This window comes from Monodon monoceros, unplaced genomic scaffold, assembly GCF_005190385.1.
Source record: "Monodon monoceros isolate NGI ecotype Baffin Bay Population unplaced genomic scaffold, NGI_Narwhal_1 Super_Scaffold_12, whole genome shotgun sequence".
NCBI lineage: Eukaryota > Metazoa > Chordata > Mammalia > Artiodactyla > Monodontidae > Monodon > Monodon monoceros.
The window spans coordinates 157,062,843-157,074,392 of NW_021703768.1; the positions used below are offsets into that span (position 1 = coordinate 157,062,843).

The following is an 11,550-nucleotide window of genomic DNA, read 5'->3' on the forward strand; positions in this document are numbered from 1 at the left end:
ACCCACCAGCAGCGCTCCTGCCCCAGCACGACACTGTACAAAGGCTAAAGGGCGGGGTGCCCACGGCTAAACACCACCCCACCCCCAAGCTGGAAAAGTCCCGGGCAGCCCCTGCCCCGCCCCACGCCACTTCCCAGGACCCAGTAAACAGCTTCAGACTGGAACCAGGCCACTCCAGCCAGCCTCAGGCCTCAGCCACCGCAGGGAATGGCACTGGGGAAGGCGAGTGACGGCCCAAGGTGTGGGGTGGGGCAGGAGGTGGCGGGAAGGCGAGGTAAGGAGCAGACAGGGTGGAGCCCCAGGGCCGGGCTGCCCACAGGAGACCAAGGCTGGCTGTGGCCAGAGGTGAGACCGGGCTCTTGGCTTCCCCACCCCTCTGTAGAAAGAAGGAAGTGTGTGTAGGGGGGTCGCACAGCTCCCTGAAGCCCAGGCAACCCTGAGGCCCCTCTCCCCTTGGCCCCGGGCCACCCCTCCACCTGCTCTCCATTTCGGACAGCGCCCCTGTCAACACCACTGAGCCAACACAGGTCTTGGAAGGGCAATCGTTTTATTTGGATTTTTGAGAGCAATAGAAGGGTAGATTAATACCTATCTTTCCAAGTTAAGAGACCTAAGACTGTTTCCAAAAGACTTCAAATAAGAAACTCCTCCTCAAGGTACAAGGATAACCTGAATCATCTTAAACCAGCAATAAAAAAGTAAAATATAAATTTTTATTTAGAATTAAAGCAAATACTTCAGTATCACAAACACAATATTAAACTTCAAGAAATACACGGCTAATTTGGAGTGAGCATTTATTTGCACAATTACGACATGCGGACAAACCCAGCAGGTGAGCAGGCTGACGCAGGTCAGCACGCAGTTGATCACACCACCCGCCCGAAGCACGGCAGCAAGTGCACACGGAGCGGTCTGCAATCGAGCCCCAGGGGCCTCAGGGGCATCACGCTACTCCTCCTCACCGGAGGACTCCCTCTCAAACGTGTAGGCCATGAAGCAAGCGTCGGGTCTCTTGGGGACAAGGGGATGCCCCGGTCTCACAATCTCAAAGCCCAGAAAGCTGAAGGTACGGAGCAAGGCGGCTGCAGAGGAGACGCCATCAGGTCAGAACCACCCCATCCACCTGCAGGGACCAGAGCCCTGCCGGCCCAGGGACCGCCTGAGACAAAAGGCCCGAGTCTAGGGCAAGGGGGCTGCTCACAGGGTGTGGTGCAGCCCCCGGACGGCATGGACCCCACCCTAGGCCTGGCCTCCAGGGCAGTGGGCAGCCTCTCCCATCTCCTCTCCCCCGCGTGGAGATCACCCACCTCGGTCATCGCGGTTCTTATGGAGGCAAACGAAGACGTGGTCAGCGCGGAGCTGCTCCTCAGCAAACTCGAGAAGAACTGCGAAGCTGAGGTTCCAGCGTCAGGGCCCGCGCCCCTGCCGCCCCACAGGGGCCCTAGCCCAGCTCTCCCACTTCTGTCTGTGGCCTCATCTGCATACTGGGAGCACCAGCCTCTCCCGGGTCTAATCCAGGGTCAGCCTTGCCACTGCTGACATTGGAGCCAAGTCATTCTGGGGGACTGTCCTGGGCACTGTGGGGTGTCCCTGGCCCCACCCACGTGACACCAGGAGCAACACCCACAATGTGACAACCACAGATGGCCCCTGGAGTCCCCTGGGTGATACTGCTGGTCCACTGCTTAAAAGGGGAACCCTCACCCCGGAAACAATAACCACTGCCTGGCTCCTGACTCAGGCTTCCCTCCTCTGGAGTCCAACTTTGAGGTGCAAACACGGTTTGCCTTGCTCTGCCCCCCAGGCGCACACAGGCCCGCCCTCACCTGTCCTTGCTCCCCTCGGGCAGAGCGCCGCCTGGGATCTCAACGTAGAGGCAGCTGTTGCTCAGCACCGCTCTCCAGTTAATGTGTTTGGCATCCGTGAGCCTGGACTGGACGTTAAAAATTCTCGTCTTGTTATTAGACGTTAGTTCCTCTGTTACATTCAGCCGATTATCCTGTGGAAGAAGACCAAACCCAACCTTGGACGCCAGCCTTCACAGCCTGGGGATCTTCCCCCTCGCTACTCTTGACAGTTTGGAAAACCCAGAAAAGCACCCATATGACCATTCACCCCACGCCCTGCAGCGCTGTTGGGGTGCAGGGCCTCCCGGGCCTCTGAGGAACGGTGGTTCCGCCCAAGGCCAGAGCAGGACCCCCAAGCTGAGGCGCAAACAGGAGGCGCCAACAGCTACTAGAGGCTCAGGCAAAGCCTGCGCTGCAGTCTGCACCTTTGTTCCTTCCATCTTGGATTCAGGAAAACCATGTGGAGAGTTCCTGGCACACGACAGGTGCATAAAACATTTCGTGGGTCTGGCTACTCTCCCCCTCCGCCACCTCAGGTACCCAGAAGTCCGAGGAAGAAGAATACTTACAGAGTAAAATAAATTAGCTGAAAGACTGTGATCCCTCTGACTATTCCCTCGCCCACCTGGGATCTTCAGGGGTGGGTGAGGGACATCAGGAGCACCACCGAGGCCCTGGGCCCAGGTTACTACAGCAGTTGATGGATGCCCTGGAACTGGAGAAAAGGCGCTGGTGAGCAGCACTGGGGGAGACGCCCCGCCTCCGCTGACAGGGCCCCGAGCCCAGCAAGGCCAGCAGAAGACCAAGGCCTACCAGGGCCCAGGTCCTTGCGACGTGCCTCCCTCTCTCAAGCGCAATGTTTACACCGGGTGCAGAGTCAACATCTGCCTCCGTCGGGTCAGCAGCCACAGGAACAAGAGACCACTCAAATCCACCTCCTCGGGTGGTGACGCTGATTAAAGGTCCAACCGGTCCCCTGAGTGCCTCTTCTGCCCTTTAACTATCTTCTGACCAGCACTAAGTGTCGCCCTATCCAGCCCTGCGCCAGGTTCTACTTCCCACTTCTAAGCCCAGCGCTTCAGCTTCCCCTTTTTCCACTCTGCAGTCTCCAGCAGACCTGAAGCCCTAACAGCCTTTTCTTAGGAGTCCAGCAAAACCGTCCTTCCACTGAAGCAGCCCCTGCTGCGGCTCCTTCGTTGTCGGCACCCGCCGGGAGGTGCGGGACCCGTTCGGCGTCCCCGCAGGCGCAGAGGAGACGAGCCCGCGCAGACGCCCTCCCGCGCGCACCCCGAGGCCTCCGCTTGCGTCATCTCGGCAGAGCGGCCCTCGGCCCCGGGGGAGGTTTTCACAATCGCGCAGCCGGCAGCGCCAGCAGCCATTTGCTGCGCAATGTCAACAGGCCCCGCGGTCGCCTCCATTTTGCTCGGCTCCCATCCGGGGCGCCCGACCCGCGGGCGGCGGCATCTTGGCTCATGACCCGCGCGAGGGCACCCCCGGGGCCGTGGTCTAAGACCTCATGATCCGTGGCGAGCGCGGCTCACCTGGACCCCCGGCCCCGGCCACCCTCGGCCCAGCCGTCCTACGGGGGAGAGGCGGGCCGGCAGCCACGCCGAGAAGGGCCCCGAGCGCCGTCTACGTGGCGCGGCCCGGCTCCGCGCATCCTCGGGGCTGAAAAGTGACCGCGAGGGCGGCCGCGTCCCGGGGCCACGTCGGGGTGCGGGATGGGGGAAGGGCCGCTCCGCTGAGCGCTCACAACCTCCGCGCCCGCAAAGCGCAGATCCCCGCGACCCGCCGGCCCCCCAAACCCGACCCCGGAACCTCGCACCCCCAGACCGGACTGTGGACTCCCGTGCCCCCCAAACCCAACCAGGTTCCCTGGCGACCCCCAATCCAACCGGAAATCCTCGTGTCCCTCCCCCAATCCGACCAAGTAGCCTGCAGGCCCCTCAATCCAATCAGAGACCCCCTTTGCCCCCACCCGCCCCGCCCCCACCCCGCCCCCGGCGCGACTGTGGCCTCGACAAAGGGGCGGACCTCGCGCTCCCGGGACTTCCGTGGCGCCCCGCGGCCAGGGCCCTGCGGGCCTGCGCGGCGGCGCTTCTGGAAGCTTCGGGCGGGGGCGGGGCGCTCACCTCTCGCTGCTGCGGCCTCCGCGGCTGTGCAGGCTAAGGAGCGGCATGGTGCGGGTGGCGTGGACGGTGGCGCTGGGTTTATCCCCCTCCTTCTCTCTGGCGAAGCAGTGGCTGTTCAGGATCCGCTGCAGGGAGGATTTCACCATCCGGCCGCTGGGGTCCGAAACCAGGAAAACCTCCGCTGCGCCTCTCCACGGCCCCGCCGCTGCTCGCCGTTCGCAAAATGGCGTCTTCGCCTCCGCCCGCCTTTATACGCACAGCGCCCAGGCCACGCCCCCCCACGCCGCGGGAACGCGGCCGCACGAGGGAGTGGGGCCATCAGGAAGCCCAGGCGCGCCCGCCCCTCTCGGCGTCTGACTGGCAGACGGCGAGGGACATGGGGTGGGGCCGCGCCTCGGACTGAGCAGGACGCGTCGGGTCCCGCCCCCTCCGGCTCCCCGTCGTAGCTCTGCGGGCGCGCGGGAGGGGGCGGGGCCGGCGTGGCGTCGGGAACGCGCGCCGCGCGCCGCGGGCCGCGCCGCGCCGCCCCGCGCCCGCCCCGCCCCGCGCCTCTCCGCAGCCGGGCCTGGGGGCCGGGGAGTGTCGCTGTGCCCGCTTTCGGGGGACTCGCGGTGTCTTCGTCTCCGCGGTGATCCCTGTCGCCCTCCCCAAGGTCCCCTCCCTCTAAAGGACTCCCTCTCCTGGGCGGCTCTGGGCGACAAAGGTCCCGGGTATTTGGAGAGAAGGGTCCAAGCTCCCACACCGCACCATAGAACACAACTGTTTTCAGTAATAACCTGATAATGATCGATCCTAATAATGGTTTTTCTGGATTCGGTCTTTCACGTGTTAAAACAATTTGCAGTTTACTTTCGATGTCAAAGATATTATTCAAATTCAGTAAAATATTTCGCATCACATTTGGACTTAAGCAAAAATGCTTTTCCTTGCAGATAAACTCACAAAGATATTTCACGTGTGAACTAAAATTTGCCCCAAGCAAAATATTGTTCTTGCAGGTCCCACTTTGTTTCATGTTTTTACGTTTTAAGCACAGAGTCTCTGAAGAGTTACATGGAATGAAGTAACTCCTACTTGTTTCTTTGTCTTTACAATCCCTGCCTGTCCTTTTTATCTCATTTTTATTTCCAAGCTACTGTGTCCATTGGGGTTAGAGGCACAAACTTTCTGCAAAAGGACCTTGAATTATTACAAAACTGATAGAAATTTACTCTCCAAAGCATGTGGCGAAGCCCCTGTGTGTCTCCAGATACCCTTCCATGTGGAATGCAGAATTTATTGTTTACGTATACAGCATTTATAAGTAATACATCTAATTTACAGCTTCCGTATGTACATTATTAAAACTCAACAGAGACTGTAATAATTGCAAATGTTAGGCCAACCAAAGAAATTTCCCAGAGAAAGAATATTTAATGAATGACATTGCTTAGAATTGCCACTCATGGTGAAAACCAAAAGCAGATGAATTTATAGTTAACTTTCTAATTGTTTTCAATGTTTCTTTTTTTGCCAGGGCTCACTCCCACCGACCCACTTAGGGTGCCACTTAAGTGTCCTCGCTATCTGTGGGGCTAGTATGCTTTTTCTTTTTTTTAACTTTTTGGCTACACCGCATGGTATGTGGGGTCTTAGTTCCCCGACCAGGGATGAAAACGGCACGCCCTGCAGTGGAAGCGCGGAGTCTTAACCACTGGACCACCAGGGAAGTCCCTGGTGTACCATTATTTAGGCTCTGTTTTCTTGAGGCTGGAAGAGCCTATGGGTTTCGAAATCTGGGTCTTTGCCTCGTGGTAACTCTCCGGTGTGTTACACAGACGGGCAATTCTGGGCTAAGAGTCCAGGATCTGGAACAGCCCATGGCTAGCCACTGGTCACTGGGTCGAGCCATGTTTAACCCCCTTGACTGAGGCCACGGAGTGACAGGGCTCCCAGCTGACTGCCAGCACAGTGGGCTCAAGCAGCCATGCAGACCCTGGTCCAGGGAGTTGTCTCCAAGAATGCCTCGCATGCCAGGCCAGTCTCTGGGGGATGACATTTAGGCCACGTCCAGGTCTCTGCAGTCCAGGAGAGCCAGCAGGAAACTCCAGACCCAGGACTTGGGGTGGGAGGTTCCTTCTTCATCAGCAGGCCGTGTACCCTTGCTGGCCAAAGCACGCTTTAATTTGGAATCACTGTGGGTGGAAAGGGGAAAAGTATGTAACCTCTTGGTAAAAAAAACAAACTGCAGCAGCTGGGGGAAAAAAATGGGTGGAGAAGAAAATGGGTGCACATGAGGTCGGGGTGAGACGTGTCTGGAAAAGTCACCGTGGGGTCTCTAGGTGTTGGAGGGCCCCCAGCTCTGGGCGGGGATATGGGGAGCAGTGTCACGTCTTCCTCGTGGGGAGGGTGGGCTCAGGTTCTAGGGACAGCTCCCTCTGCCTGCTGTTGGGGAGGTGAGAGTGACCTGGTACAGGATGACACACGATGGGGACCGTGTTCCTCTGCTCTATCCCTGTGTGTGCATGTTGGGGGCACCAAAGCACCTGCCACTAAGATTGTAAACTCTGAACAAGACCAAACTCTCCTTCCAGGTTTCATCCGGCACCAAAAACCTTGCTCGCTGTCAGATCTCGGTTGTGAGCCTGCGGTCAGGGTTGGTTGTTTTTGTGTTTTTTGTGTTTTTTTTTTTTTTTTTTTTTTTGCCATGCCACGTGGCGTGCAGGATCGAACCCGTGCTGCCTGCTTTGGAAGCACAGAGTCTTAACGACTGAACTGCCAGGGAAGTCCTAGGGTTGGGTTCTCGAGGCAGAAATGAATGCCCACTCTTCACATTCGGGGCCATCCCGGGTGCCGTGGGGTGTGGAGCAGCCTCCCTGGCCCCCACCCCCTCGATGCCAGGAGCCCCCTCCCAATGTAACAACCACAGAAGTCCCCAGACATCATCCAGTCTCCCCCCTCAGTGTCACCTTCTCCTACTTTCTCCCACTGATCTGGGGGCACCTGCACGTGCTGGGAAGGGGGAACCTACACACTGAGCAGACCACAGTGGGGAAGGCTCAGGGTGGGCATGGGTGCCCAAGGCAGCCACCCTGGCTGGGCTTGCTGGGGACGGAGAGAGAAATCAGATGGGGTGACAGGCGTGATGTGGTAGGGAAGGATTGGGAGTTTGGGATTAGCAGATGTAAACTATTATATAGAGAATGGATGAACAACAAGTTCTACTGTATAGCACAGGGAACTATATTCAATATCCTGTGATAAACCATAATGGAAAAGAATATGAAAAAGAATGTATATATGTGTAACTGAATTGCTTTGCTGTACAGCAGAAATTGACACTACATTGTAAATCAGCTATACTTCAATAAAAAATAAATATATAAATAAAAAATAAAAGGCCCCCCCAAAAAAGAAAGAAATCAGACAGAGGGGAGGTGCCTCACTGGGAGCAGGGAGTCTGTGAGAGGCGAGGGCCCCAGACTGCAGGGAGGGAGAGGGGGACATCAGGGAGGGCTTCCTGGAGGAGGTGAGAGCTGAGCTGCTGGGAAGGGATAACAGAAGACATGGGACAGGCACGTCAAGGATGGAGGGCCCATGCCCGGTGTCCTGCTAAAATCAGTATGGTGAGGCGGGAGGATGCCACGGATCTCACTCTGATTTTTAGAAAGATTCATGGAGTGTAGTCGGCTGAGTAACAGCCCCCAAACACCTCCCCATCCTAGTCATGGGAACTGTGAATGTGCCACCTCACCTGGCAAAGGGACTTTGCAGATGGGGTTAAGTTAAGGCCCCTGAGATGGGGGTGACCTTGGATTCCCTGGGAGGGCCCAGCATCATCACAAGGTCCCTATAACGGCGAGGCGAGAGGGTCAGAGGCAGAGACAGAGACTGGAGATGCTGCACTGCTGGCTGTGAGGATGCAGGAGGGGCCGGGAGCCAGGGATGCAGCGCCTCTAGAAGCTGGAAAAGGCGGGAACTGCTGCTGCCCTGGAGGCTCCGGAAGGACGAGCCCGGCCCACGCCTGGATTTAGCCCCATGAGGCCCGAGTTGGACTTCCAACCTCCAGGACTGTGAGTGGATAAATCTGTGTTGGTTTAGGTCACTACACTGATGATGATTCGTTACAGCCGCCCCAGGGAGCTCATACACGGAGTGAGGGCAATATTCAGCATCTTCATGGGCCATTGGTGACATTCGGCACATTTGACAAAACCCACCTTACAGTGCAGTTGGGACGTGTACATTTCCCTCGAGTGAATTTCATCCAAACATTAAAGACACAAACATTTGTCAAATTATTATTATTATTTTTTTGGCCACGCAGCTTGTGGGGTCTTAGTTCCCCACCAGAGATTGAACCCACGCCCCCTGCAGTGGAAGCGTGGAACCCGAACCACTGGACTGCCATGAAAGTCCCTATTAAAGACACAAACATTTATGGATCCCCAGTAAACGGTGCGCCTGCTAAAGGGGTTTGATGCCTGCAGTAGACTTTGAAATGAAATTTTAAAAGTAAGGTGGGTAAACAAAGACAGGACAAGGCGAACACAGCAAAAGATGACTTGTAGAATCTAGGCGGCGGCAATGTGGGCCTTCACTGTAGATTTCCCTCAACCTTTCTGTCCGTTTGAAAATTTTCGTCATCAACTGATAAAAAGTAAACATAAAAGGGGCGAAAGTCCTTTCACCACATTCAGCATCCTTTTCAAGCCTGGCCCTCTCTCCTAACCTTATTCTCCAAACAGAAAGTCAAGAGGCCGGAGGCAGCCAGAAGAGGGAAGTAAACAAAAAACGACCACTTTTCCTACAGTGAGAACCGGGCCAAAGGACAACAGCCTCAAATGGCCGGATTTGACCACAAATCCGCACACACGTCTGTTGCCGAGTGATAAAGTACAGGACACCCCAACATGCTCCTGGCGTTTTTACAGCCCCGTAAAAACACCATGACCAAGGACTAGAGGGGGTGACGGGAGAAATGAGCAGGCTTATCTCAAACTCTGGGCTACTTTATATATATATATATATATATATATATATATATATATATATATATACTTCATATATATTTTTTTGAAGTATAATTTATAATGTGTTAGTTTCAAGTATATAGCGAAGTGATTCAGTTATACATATGTATTTATATTCTTTTTCAGATTCTTTTCCATTATAGGTAATTACAAGGTACTGAGTAGAGTTCCCTATGCTATACAGTAGGTCCTTGCTGTGTACTTTGGAGTTTCTGCTTTTGTGGTCATTACACAAAGGCTGTGTTGACTCTCTTCGTGTATACATATTTGTGGCATTCTAGATAACTTTCTTAGGATCAATTCCTAGAAGTGGAATCTCTAGGTCAAAGAAATAGCTATTACCTAAGAGCTTCTAGAAATGTTACAAGAATTTACTTTCCCACAGGCAGCACAGACGAAGGCCTGTTTTGCCATGGCCTCACCAAAAGGAAGTATTATCATTAAAAAAAATGTTTTGGACCTCTTTTTGCCTTAATCTGCATGTTAATGGTCACTTGTGGGGTTGGAGAGTTTCCACGTGGTGACATTTTTTTCTGCTGTGTTTCTGTTAGTCAGGAAGGCTGGGTACTGGGGTCTGCTGCAGGAACAAAAGCCCCCAGCTCACTGGCTTAAAGCACGAGGGGCTCGCCACAGTGAGACGCCACCTCACACCCAGTAAGGTGGCTATTATCAAAAAGATGGAAAATGACAAGTCTTGGCAAGGATGTGGAGAAATTGGAACCCTTGTGCACGGCTGCTCCGAAGGATATAAAATGGTGCAGCTGCTGTGTAAAAGTCTGGAGGGTCCTCGAAAGGTTAAACATAGAATCACCATATGACCCAGCAATTCCACTCCTGGGTGCATCCCCAAAAGAACTGAAAGCAGGGTCTTTTTTTTGTCCATACTGCAGCATGTGTGATCTTAGTTCCTCAACCAGGAATCGAACCCATGCCCCCTGCAGTAGGAGCATGGAGTCTTAACCACTGGACCACCAGAGAAGTCCAGCAGGGTCTTGAAGAGATATTTGCACACCCGTGTTCAGAGCAGCTTGAGTCACACCAGCCAAAAGGTGCAAACACCCCAAATGTCCATTTGACAGATGATGGATAAACACGATGTGGTCCATCCACACACTGGAATATTACGCAACCTTAGAAAGGAAGGACACCTGCTACCTCATGGATGAACCTCAAGGACATGATGCTCAGTGAGAGAACCAGACACAGAAGGACAAATACCGTCTGATTCCACTCACAGGGGGTCCCCAGAGGAGTCACATTCACAGAGACAGGAAGTAGATGGTGGGGGCCAGGGGCTGAGGGAGGGGCTGGGGAGTCAGGGTTTCATGGGAACAGAGTTTCAGTTTGGGAAGATGAGAAAGTTCTAGATATGGATGGTGGGGATGGTTGCCCGACAGTGTGAATGTGCTCAATGTCACTGAGCTGTGCGCTTAAAGATGGTTCAGAAGGTGAATTTGTTATGTGTATTTTACCACAATAAAAAAAAAAGGCACCCCACACCCACAATCCAGGGGTATTTCTTCCTCTTGCCCAGTGGCCTTCTGGGGCCCACACGGGTGCTGCTTCCCAGAGTGGCCCGGGCACCCTACCCTCTTGGACTTCACTGTGGCCCTGGGAGGAATCACGCCAGCAGCTCAATACCCCAGCCTGGACGTGATCCCACCAATGGGTACAATGGTAAATTTCTTCTGCGAGCCTAAAATTATTTCAAAATAAGAAGTTAAAAACGAAGCCACTCTCTGTGTCTGTGGATGTGCCTGTTCTGGATGTTTCCCATCAATGGAATCACACACTGCATCCTTCTGCGTCTGGCTTCTCTCACTGAGCATTGTGTTCTCAGGGTCCGTCCACGTTGTAGCGAGGGTCAGGGCTTCTCTCCTCTTCATGGCTGAGTGATGCTCCCATGTGTGGAGGGACACGTGTGTTTATCTACTCATTAATCTGTCAAAGAACATTTGACTCATTCGCACCTTTTCGCTTTTGTGAAACATGCTGCCATGGACGTGCGTGTAGAAATATCAATTCCAGTCCCCACTTTCTCCTCCTTTGGGTGTATACGTAGGAGTGGAATTGCTGTCATATGGTGATTCTATGTTTAGCTTTTTGAGGAACTGCCAAACCGTAATATACTCTTAAGAGGAAAAGAAAAAATGAAGGTTCCAAAACAAGATGTTCAGACCTTCACTAATGATGCCAGTCTTGTAAAAATAAATATGTAAATAATATTGAAACACAAGGTTACAAAAACATCTGAGGAGAGAACCCTTGAATATTAAACAGCGTCTGTTTTTGGATGGGAGCAGGCGGGTGTTTTAAAAACTGTCCTCTTTGAACTTGGGTACGTTTCTAATGTTCAGGTTTTGCCTGCGTCATAAGGCAGAGAGTAAGAGCTGTTTCTGAGCGAGGTGGGAGGGGGCAGGAAGCCTTCGGCCTCGGCCCCGAAGGTGGGCAGGTGCGTCTGGCCTCCGGGTGTCTCCAGGGGTGGGGAGGGCAGTGAGGTTATGTGTTCAGGATTTTTACTGGTGGAGACTCATTGAAGAAATCCACTTCCCTTTC

At 54.1% G+C, this 11,550-nt stretch overlaps 1 protein-coding gene across 1 annotated transcript; it reads right to left on the reverse strand.

Moving 5' to 3' along the window:
- Nucleotides 1–783: 783 nt before the first annotated feature.
- Nucleotides 784–4,191, reverse strand: OAZ1 (ornithine decarboxylase antizyme 1). Its single transcript, XM_029218496.1, is given in 6 exon segments — nucleotides 784–1,085; nucleotides 1,311–1,396; nucleotides 1,830–2,002; nucleotides 2,420–2,506; nucleotides 2,508–2,565; nucleotides 3,983–4,191. Coding segments are annotated over 6 exon segments (684 nt in total). The 5' UTR covers nucleotides 4,129–4,191; the 3' UTR covers nucleotides 784–951.
- Between the last annotated feature and the right edge of the window lie 7,359 nt (nucleotides 4,192–11,550).